The 12,388-nt window shown below is 37.9% G+C and overlaps 1 protein-coding gene across 8 annotated transcripts in view; it reads right to left on the minus strand.

Annotated features, from left to right (window-relative positions):
- The window catches only part of Ptpra (protein tyrosine phosphatase receptor type A), a 127,406-nt gene that overhangs the window by 25,696 nt on the left and 89,322 nt on the right, over positions 1–12,388 (minus strand). For 7 of the 8 annotated variants that reach the window (XM_040275396.2, XM_005320535.5, XM_078051519.1 and 4 more), the window contains one exon: positions 605–695. In XM_040275396.2, coding sequence (XP_040131330.1) covers positions 605–695 — 91 coding nt within the window. Of the gene's footprint in view, positions 1–604; positions 696–4,849; positions 4,944–12,388 lie in introns of all 8 variants that reach the window. The other variant, XM_021723211.3, reaches the window with a different exon arrangement.

Consider the following 12,388-nt stretch of genomic DNA (forward strand, 5'->3'; position numbering starts at 1 on the left):
CCCATATGTAACCAATAAAAATTTGAGCATGCATCTCTAACATATGTTCATTTACTGATAAATTATGCATAAAAGCTAACATAACTATGACCCTAAAATATAAAAATTTTAGAAGGATAAATTTTTAAAAAAGCAATATAAAATGAAGTTCAAATATTTTCCTCTTATACCTGCCTGGATTATGCATGTTCCATTCTGGAGACTACTGGGCTACAAAAATATTTTTAGATTGTAGATCAACTGATGAGCAAAGACTAACTCTGGGAAGGGGTATAAAGAAAACTCTGTATTGGAATTTCTTTCAATGAGCATTACAATAAAACAACACCCCAATAACCCACTTCCTGTCTGGTTCTATTAAACTCTTCTCTCTGACCTCCTAAAACTTTAAGTCTGCAACAAAAATCTTGACGAACCAGCCCAAGTGACCCTGTGGGGTGGCAAGAGAAACCATGTAATGGATTTTTCAGCCCGAAGTCTTGACCCTAGTCTACTATCACCCTCCCGTGATTCTTTCCATCCTCAGAAAATCTGATCAGAGATTAATTTCAGGTTATAATCCCCCCCACCACCACCACCACCACCAAACCCTACAAACACTCACAAGGCAAGATGTTTACATAACGATTTTTTTCCTTGTTTTCCTCTTTGGAGGCAGCCTCACAGGTGGCCTGGATAGGACAAGCAGGAAGAGCCTGAAAAGGTAAGAGAAATTAGAGGACTTTTAAAAGGGATAAACAGCAAATGTACAGACTCTCACCAAACCTGACCTGGCAGCAAGTTCTACCTTTACTCTGGGGATGAGGCCTAGACTCAGGTGAATACTTACAGTCTAACAGAGAGAATGCACCTCTCCTCTAAACAACTGCAAGCCCCTCAGAATTAATACCAAGAATCCCCAGGAGGTGAAGTGCCATTCCTGTTACTATAAGCATAGCATACTTTTTTTATGATACTATTTGATTAGGGCCTGTTACAATGCTGGGTCGAAATAAACCACCTTGTAATAGTAATGGAGTACATAACAGAAAAAAATGGGCCATTCATCCTCATGCATCTCAGTGAACCCAATAGGAGGGCTGATTTAGGCTCTCTTTAGGGCTCTCATATAGGGGCATGGCACCCCACCCTGTAGCATCATGAAGCAAGAAAGCAAGGAATAATCGGTGGGAGGGAGGGCATTCACATGGATGTAGCAGCTGGGAAATAGAGTTGGGTAAAGTGACACTGTTGCAGCAGTTTTAGAGCAAATGTAAATTAGATAGCACAGGGAGGTATGTGGGCAAGCATAAAATGTTTTGACATGAGACAGCTTAGGTTGTATCAGCTTGAGTAAGCCTGTTAACCTTTCTAGGCCCAAGTTTCTTCATATGTGACCCTACGACAATTACACCTGCCACAAGAATAAATGAGATAATCTTACATGTGGCACAAAATAAGCATTCAATAAATGAGTTTTACAAGAGTGGGAAGCTAAATTTTATTCAAACAGTTCGCTTCTTATGTTCTATTTATTTAAAACTAAGAAAAACAAAAAGGGAAAATAGTTTAAAATTCCAACCTAAACAATCTTTCTGAGAAGTGATTTGAAAGTATATTTTATTAGCCTTGAAAAGAGTCATAATCTTTTGACCTAGTAATTTAACTTCTCAGAATTTAATCTAAGGAAATAAAAATCTCTATGTTCAAATCATTTACTTAATCATTACTCAGAATAACCCAAAACTGAGAACAACCTTAGTATTCAGCAGTAGGAGAACAGTTTAGTAAATTATGGTTCATGTATTATTTTTCTTTCATTTTTTTCAACAAGTACATATTGTGTACCTGTTAGGCTAGGTACAGAGCAAACCGTGATGGATCAAGCATATACACAATATAAACTTGTGGGTGAAAGACAGACATTAAACAGATAAAACAAATATATAATTACATATCATGATAAATGCTATGAAAGAACAGTATACTATTAGAGATAAAGTATCAGAAAGGGCCATATTTAGATTAAGGGTAGGTGTTCATAAAGAAGGATGAGTGTGGAAGATAGTATTCCAGGCACAGCGAGCAGCACTTGTGATGACCCAAAGGCAGGAGAAGGCTTGCCTGTGTTAGGAACTAAAGGTCAGTGAAGGTGTCACACACTTGGTGAGGTTGGTGGTGATAACAGTAGGAATGGGAGGAGATGAACTTAAGGTCAGATTATTCATTTACATGTAGGTCTATGAATAAAGTTTGGATTTCAAATGTGTGAGGAAACTACTGAAGGTTTTAAAAATGTGACTCAATTTACTCCCTCCAATTGCTATGTGGAAAATAATGGTGTAGGGATAAGAATTGAAGCATGAAGTGGAGGCAGGGAAAGATAGAACAGGGAGATGGAATAATTTAAGGTATACTCTAGAGTTAGAATTACTAGATTTGTTGACAGAAGAAAAGTTGCCCAAGTAGAGAAAGCAAGGAATGAAAAATGACTTTTAGATTTCTGGCTTTATTTAAAAAAAAAAAAAGATAAAATAAAAAATGAAGGAAATACCAGCCCAATGAGAACCAATTTTGCCAGATGGAAACAAGTGCTTTAAGAAGGAACAAATATAACCACCATGATAGTAGTAGAAAAAATTAAATTGAAAGACTCTAAAATAAGGGGAATCAGAGTCTCATAATCCATCTGCCTTCAATTACTCAAGGGATTTTCTTTTCAGAGTTAAAATTCTAGAAGTTATTATGCATGTCATTATACTAAGGGGGCAATTCCCTTTGCCCCAATTCTGTCAATATATGAAAGAGAGAAAGTTTCCTGGGCTGGACTCTTGTACATGGAACAGAGACCATACTAAAGATTGGAATTTCCTAAATCACCCACAGTTTGCCTTCTCTTCCTTCTCCTAGATTTCCATAGGTTTCCATCCTGGTTTAAATCAGGATGAAACACCAGTTTTTTAAGCCCTCAATACCAATATGGAGCATACTCTTTCTCTAAAATTCCTGTATACCCCTTCTCTAAGTGATGTAATTCAGAAATAGTAAGAGCAAGACTCTTGAAAATAGTCTTCAGTACTGAAGGGTCAGAATAACCATAATCATCACCTCACAGTCCTATTGGAATTCCTTACTCCCCTAGTCATGATGAAGAAAAACTAGGTCTCCACGGGGCTAAAGCTCCTAAGAGGAAAGTTAGGAAGAAACAGGAACCACTGTTTAGCAAGAGAAAAGACAGGGCTTGCCTCGGAGAACACAGTGTTAGCTGCAAGATTCAGGCTGAAGAGCCTAAGCTGGGGATGAAAATAAGGGGAATCCTACTGCTTTTAGTGTCTACTTTTAAAAACATAGCCCACATAGGTAGGGAAGGAGCAGCTGAATCACAAGACTGCAGGATGTTATATTCTCTGAACAGTAGGTGGCATCAAGCACCATTTCATCTCTTGCTCAAGCCTTAACTATATCCAAGGCTAAATCTTCATTTTTAAAAAAAAATGCCAGTTTTTTTTAAAAAATTGTTTTTCTAATTTAATTATTTTTCAAACATGTGCCTAACATTCAATTAGAAGTTCTCTTTGGATTCCTATCTCCTCTTCCTTCCCCTTGCATAGGTAAACTTGGAATTATATGTTTATCATTACACTGCTTTAATATATGTGAACCCCATATACTTTGCCTCCTTAAATAATATATTACTACTGTTCAGTCTATTTTTTATAAAAATAAAACGATAATCAAGTAAGTGACTTGCTTTTTTCCCCTCTTGGCTCAACATCATGTTAAGATTTTTCCAGGTGGTCATATGTAGCTGAAGTTCATTCCCTTTTCTTTGTAGTGCTCCATTTTGTAACTATACCAAAATTTATTATTCTGTCCTACTACTGATGAATATTTGGGTTGTTAACAGTTAACAAACAGTCCTGCTCTAAGCATGAATTTCTATGTTTCTTCAACAAGCAATCAAGAATTTTTGGGCATGAGTATCTTTAACCTTAACAGATAAGACCAGACTATTTCTTACTGTATTTATACTCCCACCAACAATATAAAGTGGTCTTGTTGATATAGTATCTTCGTCAATATTTGCTATGGTCAGAAATTTATTAAACACAGTTTTACTATGTTTCTCTGATTATTGAGGGTCATCATCTTTCCTCAGTTTTTTTGATTCTCCTTCCATGAAGTACCTAGTCTAGAGTTTTCCCCAACATTCTACTGGATTATTTTCTTCACAGTTTGAAGGAGTTCTTTAAATATTCTGGATACTTATTCATCCTTTTACCAAGTTTGTGGCTTGCCTCTCATTTTCTTTATAGTATCTCTTTATGAACAGAATTTTTGAAACCTTATATAGTCAAATTCATCAAATTTTCCCTATATCAACATTTTTTTTTGGTAGTATGGGGAACAAACGCACAGTCTTGCAGATGCTAGGCATGTGCTCTACCTGAGCTATACCTCTCAACCTCCTTTATGCATATTTTAAGGCTTTAGAAATTCTTTCCTACTGTGAGGTCATATTTTCCTACATTATGGTCTCTATATTTTCTAGTACTGTCCTTTAAATCTCAATGTTTACACCAACTGGGATCAGTGTTTGTGTCTAGGATGAGACAAACATTCATTTCACATACTCCCAGAGGATTGCCCAATTGTCCCAGCACTATTTCTGAAAAGTCCATCCTTTCCCCAACCAAGACAGCAGCATTTCTATCATAAATAGGTTTCCATTTACACATGGATCTGCTACTGGGCTCTCTTATTTTTATTCCACTGATCAATCAGATCTATCCCAGTGCCAATATAAAACTGTCTTACTTATTAAAATTTTATAATAACTCTTTATATCTGGTAAGGCAGGTCTCCTCACCTTGTTCTTCTTCTTCGGGAATGTCTTGGCTATTCTTGGATCTTTTCTCCTCCATATAAATTTTAGAATCAGCTTGTCAAGTTCCACAAAAAACCTGTTGGGATTTTTATTGGAATTGCATTGAATCTATGCATCAGTTGGGGAGAATTGACATCTTTACAAAATTGAGTCTTCTAATCCATTGATCCTATCTCTTCACTAACTTAAGCCATTTTCCTTTAATGTCTTCAAACATTTTTATAATTTTCTCTAAAGCTTTTATATTTTGTTAAATTTATGCCTAAGTACTTTACTTTTCAGATGCTATATTTTTAAAAGTTACTAATTTTTCCTGTTTGTAGCCTATATTTAAAAATGCCTTAATTTTTTTCAAGCTGCTTCTATATCCAGCAACCTTGTAACTAATTCTAATAATTTATCTGATGAGTCTTTAGACTTTTCTGAAGACAATATTCTCTTGAGTGAAAAAATACCTATTTTGTCTCTACTTTTGCAATTCTCACGCCTGACATTTCTTTCTTGCTTTGCTGGGCTGACTAGGATTTCCAGAACATATTGACTCTCATTTACTTTTAGGTTTGAATCCCCTCTTACATACTCTCTCCTAATAGTCACCAGTGCCCAAACACTCTGGGATTTTACTAACTTTCAAGGCAGCTCTTAAAACGAAGGACACAACATCCAGATACACAATTTCTTTTGAATTTCCCCTTGTACTAACTAGTGTAAACTAAGATGTCAGCTGGTGCTTTCTCTGCCCCTTGCAAAATTGGAAGCCCCTGCTCCCTGGATTTCTAAAGCCCTTAGAAATTACAGTTGCTGATAGTTCCCATGGGACTTTAGCTCTGCTTCATTAATTAGGAGACAACTTATCAAGGTAGAGGCTCTCTTGTTCCCATCTCAACTTAAATGTACCCCCTCAGTCCCATTAACAGATGACTCGCACAGGCCTTCTTCACCTAGTAACCAACAATGAAACTGTCTTATGGGTCCTGAGGAAGGAAGTCAGGCTCACCACACACAGATACTGGCTCCACCTCTTTCACTCCCTTGTCCTAGTCCCTTCCTATCAGGAGCTACCCATATTTTATCTTTTTTATTTTCTTCTTAAATCCTGAGCATACTTTTTGACCTCAGTAAGTGGCTTTTCAAAGTGTTTCTATTAATCAAATCCAATGGTTCCTCCTAAGACAAATGCTGGTGAACAAAACAGTTCCAGCTTGCAACTAAGATGAAAGCCATAGCCTGGAACTTCCAACCATGGTGGGGATTCATAGAAATGCTACACAGTCTCCTTTTAGCCTGAAAACAGTTGTCATGTGGTATTCAGATTGTTCCTTTCAGCTGTTCAGCCCTGCGCTACAGTTTCTCTCTAGAACAAAAAACCATTTGATGACATGACTTTTCATAGTGACCTGACCACAAGTCTTCTGGCACAGTTCAAATGAAGACAGCAATTCCTTCATTTACATGCTATATATCCCACCAATGCATATTACAGTCATTTAGCTTTATTTCTTACATTAAAAAAAGTGGGGTATGTGGATACAGGCTTAAAATCCCAAAGACTTAGGACGCTGAGACAGGACAAATTCAAGGTCCACCTGGGCAAATTACCAAGACCCTGTCTCAAATTTAAAAAATAATAAAAAGGGCTGGGGATATAGCTCTGTGATTTAGTATTTGCCTAGCATATGTGATGATCTGGGTTCCATCCCAAATACTGGGGGGAAAATATAAATAAATAAAGCTACCTTGTAAAAGGTAGCTCAATAATTTAGTAGAGCAAAACTTCCCTGTCACTGTCTTTCTTTCTTATCTTCCATACCCCTTGTAGGTAGCCACTGGTTAAAAGTTTGCAGTTAAAAATGCATTAATACATCTGAGCACACACAGGTGTATTCATAGAAATTCTTAAAAACAAGGGCTGGGGCTGTAGCTCAGGTAGAGCACCTGCCTTGAATGTGTGAAGCACTGGGTTTGGTCCTCAGTACCACATAAAAATAAACAAACAAACATATTGTGTCCATGCACAACTAAAAAAATACTTTTTAAAAATGGCATTACGCAATCATATTTATCTGTAAAGTGTTTTCTCACATAATGTCTTTCTATGACAACATATTTAATGACAGTATAGAATTTCATAATGGATATGAGAAAACATTTTGCAATTTGGTTATTTGGTAAATTTTATTTTCTAATATAAACAATTCTGTAATGAACACACTTTTACAAATATATATTTGGTTGGGCATGTGAAAGTTTTTCTGTTAGAGTCTCAGAAGCTAGATAATATAAGATTTAAATTTTGGTTGACAGTGCCAAATCAAACTCCCTTATGCTTACCAATTCAAATTGTCCCCCAAACTGTGTAGAAGAATATCTGTAATCTTCTTCTTTTGCTCATACTTGATATCAATCTTTTCAAAATTTCCAATCTGATAGGCCTAAAATAATGTTTGGCTTTAATCACTACTTCCTTGATTACTAGATAGTTGATCTTCTTTCTGTATGTTTATAGACTATTTGTATTTCTTACTGGAAATTTTCCAATAAATTATTTACCTTTTTCTCCCAGGTTGCATATGCTCTTTACATATTATAGAAAATTCTTTGTCTACCTCTGGCAAATAAGTTCTCCCAGTTGGCTACTATTTTATGACATCATTTATCATAGAGGAATTTAATATTTATTCATTTCAGAGTACTATGGAATGAAACCAGAGGCACTCTACCATTGAGCTACAGTCCCAGTCCCTTTATACTATTGTTTTTGAGACAAGGTCTCACAAAGTTGCCCAGGCTGGCCTCAAACTTCAGATCCTCCTGCCTCAACTCCCAAGTAGCTGGGATTATAGGATTATGCAACCACAATAGGCTGAGATGCTTAACATTTAATATATTAACTTTTGTTCTTTTCCATGCTGACACTTGAATCTGGTATTTTGCTTTCTCCATTGGATAATTATAAAATATTACTATGGTAGTAGACACAAACTGGAGTGTTTGCAGCTGGGTGCTGTGTTGTATGCCTGTAATCCCAGTTACTTGGGAGGTTGAGGCAGGAAGACTGCAAGTTCTAGGCCAGTCTGGGCAACTTAGCAATACCCTGTCTCAAAAATGAAGAAAAAAAAAATTTAAAAAGTTGCAGAGCACTTGTTTAGCATGTGTGAGACTCTAGGTTCCGTCTCCAAGGTGACATAACATATACAAGTTAGTTTATTTTCCCTGAGTGCTGTTTTTTCTCTTCCTTCCCTTGGCTGACTGGTCCAAACAGTCACATCTGACCCCATCAGGTTCTCTTTTCCAGGATTTTGAAAACTGGGAAGAAGTAGGGGTTGCCTTAGGAGGATCTCAGAGCCACCAAGATAGGGTGTACTCTGACAAAATCTTGGTACTTTAACTCATCTTTTGATTCTGCCAGCTTCCCCAGTGTCTTTCCAGTAGACAGCTGTTTGTTTTTTGTAGTACTGGGGACTGAATCCAGGGACTATATACTAGTCAAGTGCTCTGCTGCTTAACTAATATGCTATATCCCCAGTGCTTTTTGTTTTGAGACAGGGTCTTATTAAGTTGCCCAGAATGGCTTTGAACTTATAATCCTCCTGCCTCGGCCTCCCAAGCAGCTGGGATTATAGGCATGCACCATATCCCCAGCAACTTGTTTTTTAAGCCAGAAAATGCTTGGCATTAAACAGAGGAGATCAGAGTGTTATATGGACTTCAATGGGCTCAACCTTTCTATTGACATCTTCACTATGTCCCTGATGGGATCTACAATACATGCCTTGCTGGAGTGTATAGACTAGTGAAGAAAGCACTAGTATCTTTCAGAATGATAAAAATGGGAGGCAGAAGACCTAGCTTATTTGAGAAGGCTACCAGACATACCACCATTCTAGAGAAAGGGTCCCCCTTATGCAAATCCTAGGGCCATTTCATAGACCCAGACCCCTCAAATAAGAGGGAGAGGTCAAAAATCTATGAGAAATAACTCTGCCAGAGCATATCAACATTCATATACTATGAACCTCCCTATTCACCCTCTCCTAAGCATCTTAGTTATTTACCATGATGGTAATGGTATATTGAGTAAAGGGAAATGCATACTTTGGAGTCTACTGGGTTCTGGTCTTGGGCTAACTTATTCCTGGGAACCCAGAACACCACTATGATATGATGATTAGAATGGAGCCTTAGCAGGCCAGGTGATGGGATAAATTTTAGCCTGAACTGGCCTCACATTAGGAGCTACCTATTAGACAGCAAAACATCCACAATGATCCCCTAATTCACTGAATAAAGAACATATAGAAAGAGCAAATGCCAGCTCCTAGAACAGTGATGTCTCTTTACCAAAAGGTTAAGTCTCTAGATGAAGAAGAGATAAGTGCTACAGAAGACTTAAAAGATTCAGTGGTGTGCACATGTAGTCTAAATACTCAGGAGCCTGGGGTGGAAGAATTTGCTCAAGCCCATGAGTTTAAAGCCAGCCTAGGCAATATAGTAAGAGCCTGTCTCAAATTAAAACAAAAACAAAAACCTGCAGGACAATGATGAGATAATCCACTACTATCTCTGAGTTTAGTGATGAAATGGAGTGAATGTTCAGTTATTACCATTACTGATGTTTTCTGTAAGCCACCAAACACACTAACACAAGAGACTGATGGGTGGACATTAAGAAACTCAACAGATTATGGTAAACTAAATCAGTTGGAGCTACAGACTTACAGTTGCTTCCTCAGATTAACATACAGACCACAGTACCTGGAAAATCCCTATTGATGTTCTTTCCAAGTAGCACTACTTGAAGCAGTCTCCCTCTCATGAAAAGAGCTAACTCAGTGATAAATCATCCTGACCTCTCTGTGCTGCAATCTGGTTCATCAGGATTCTTTCTCACTGTTTCACAGGACATCACCCTGACAACCATACTGATGATATCAAGCTGAAAAAACCTGAAGAACAGGAAATTATGCATCTTAGATATACATTTTAGACATAAGAAAACATTGGCTTGGTTACTCAGCTGAGTTTTCTGAAGGTCAAAGGCCTGCAGCTTGTTAGGACTTTCTCCTCTAAAATAAAAGAAAAGTCACTATTTCTTGCTCCACCACATCTCCCCAACTAAAGCAGAGCAATGCTTTCTGGGCTACTTTGGGTTTGGAGATAGCATATACTACATTCTGATATATTGTTCTGGACTATTTATTGAGTTATCTGAAAAGAAGAGGCCCTCCAGCTAATCTAGGTCAGGGAGAAACTGACACTGGTAGATTCTGTGGGGCTCTAAAATGTTCACAGTAAGGCTGAACAATGAATCACAATGAGACCAGTGTGGTGGCACACATCTATAATTCCAGAGACTCAGGAGGCTAAGGCAGGAGGATTGTGGGTTCAAAGTCAGCCTCAACAACAAGATGCTAAGCAACTCAGTGAGATCCTGTCTCTAAATAAAATACAAAACAGGCTAGGGATGTGGCAGTGGTTGAGTGCCCTTGAGTTCAATCCCTGGTACCCACCCCGAAAAAAAGAATCACAATGAAAAAAAGTCCGATGATATAGAACAAGACCATGATCCTGTTAGCAATACCATGCTCCCAGCTTAGAATTGAGGTAGAATGGAGAATATATACTAGGTAGTATTATATGAGCAATAAGATACAAATCTGAACATGTCCAGAAATCCACCATAGCTGGAAGTGATGTATACAGAATACCTGCCACATAACCCATTACTTCAACAGACACTTCTGACTTCCTGTTGATGTCAATGGCTGACTAAGGAAGAAAAAAGTCCAGCCTGTATATGATGACTCTGCGTGACATGCTGGTCCATGCTGGAAGTAGTCTGCTGTAGAATGATGTACTTAAGTTATAGTTCTGAATGAGTATGAAGAGAAATCCTAGGAATACCACCATACTCCAGGAATGCTTTATTATAGGCTCTCAGGGAATATTACCTCTGAAAAGAAACTCATTTCATTTCACAGAAATGTATGGCAATATACCCCATCATCCAGGAGCAGTTGGTATTACAGATTACAACACACAGTATAATGCCTATCACAAATCCAGCTATGGTGCTGCAGTGGTGTCTTGTGAAATGTGGTAAACGTTCTCAATCATTTTTCCAATAGTCAAAGAAAAGGGTTCAAGCTATTCCATTAACTCTTGCCTGGTAAATGGTCTCCAATTACAAGTCTTGCCTCCCTTTCATCTGTTGTTTATATTGAAGCTAATAATTTGCTCAAGATTTGACCCTAGTGATTTGACCCTTCGGTGGTAGAACACAAAGTGGTAACTCATCCACCCAATAATCATTCCTCTTTTCTTCCCTGCTACAAGTGTTCCCATTCTGTGGAGGCTGTCCACTTAGGCCCAGGAATAATCTGGACTGATCTTAGCTGCAGTAACCCTATTTTTCCCTTGCTGTGGTTTGTTTAAGAAATAGGTAACAGGGAAGCCTCCAAAAGCTTCTGGGAAAATGTACCTCATTGACAAAAGGAAGAAACAGTCATTATTTTCCCACTGGACCTGATAATATCTCCATGTAACACCTAGAACTGGGGCAGCTGTTTTGACATCATGAAAAGAGCCAATCTACAAGACAAAGCTGACACATGGATCAGTGGAAAGATGTGAAGGAAGACTATGGAACTGCTCCTCTGTGTCAAGTCCATTCCTCTTCCTTAATCATTAGCACTTGAGGTCCATCATACAAGCTCTTCTGGTCTTAACAACTGCTGTAACCCCCAGCTGTATTCCCTGTAATTATTCTTATCTCACATAGGCTATTTACTCTCCATAGATCAACCAGAATAATATTTTCAAAATACAGTTGGTCTTTGGCTTTCCACTTCTCTCATAGCAATCTAGGAGAGCAATGGTCTGGTCTAACTTTTCTTACTACTCCCTTGAGTCTATGCCCTTTGGCCAGACACAGCCATTCTTTAATTTCCTGAATATATTCTTCCCTCACTCCTGACAACTTTCTTCTGCTATTTCTAGTGCCTGAAATGTCCCCTACTCCCCTTCTTCTTATTTCTTCATCAAAATTCTTGACCTGTGATGAGAACTGGTGGGCTAAGATCCCCAACTGGTGGTTTAGACACATTCTATTTCCTTCATGGAGTTATAAAAAAATATAAGAATTTCAACACTTAAGATGAAACCTGTTCTACTGCAGCTTGCCATAGTTCCCATTTTCCACGCTGCTCTACTTTTATTGTCTATTCTAGAAATTTTGGCCCATGGGCCACAGATCTAGACTCTAAAAGATCACATCTTTTTTTTTTTTTTAATATCTTTATTTATTTATTTTATGTGGTGCTAAGGCTCAAACCCAGTACCTCACATGTGCAAGGTAAGTGCTCTACCACTGAGCTACAGCCCAACCCTCAGGTCACCTCTTAATATGGGTTCCTACAACTATATACCAGTCCTTCATGTCCTATTTTGTTGTTTGAATTACTCATTACTTTTGTTTGTGGGGTTTCCCTAAAGGGCAGTAAGTTCCTTAAAAAGTAGGGA

The sequence above is a fragment of the Ictidomys tridecemlineatus genome, chromosome 5 (assembly GCF_052094955.1).
Source record: "Ictidomys tridecemlineatus isolate mIctTri1 chromosome 5, mIctTri1.hap1, whole genome shotgun sequence".
Classification (NCBI taxonomy): Eukaryota; Metazoa; Chordata; class Mammalia; order Rodentia; family Sciuridae; genus Ictidomys; species Ictidomys tridecemlineatus.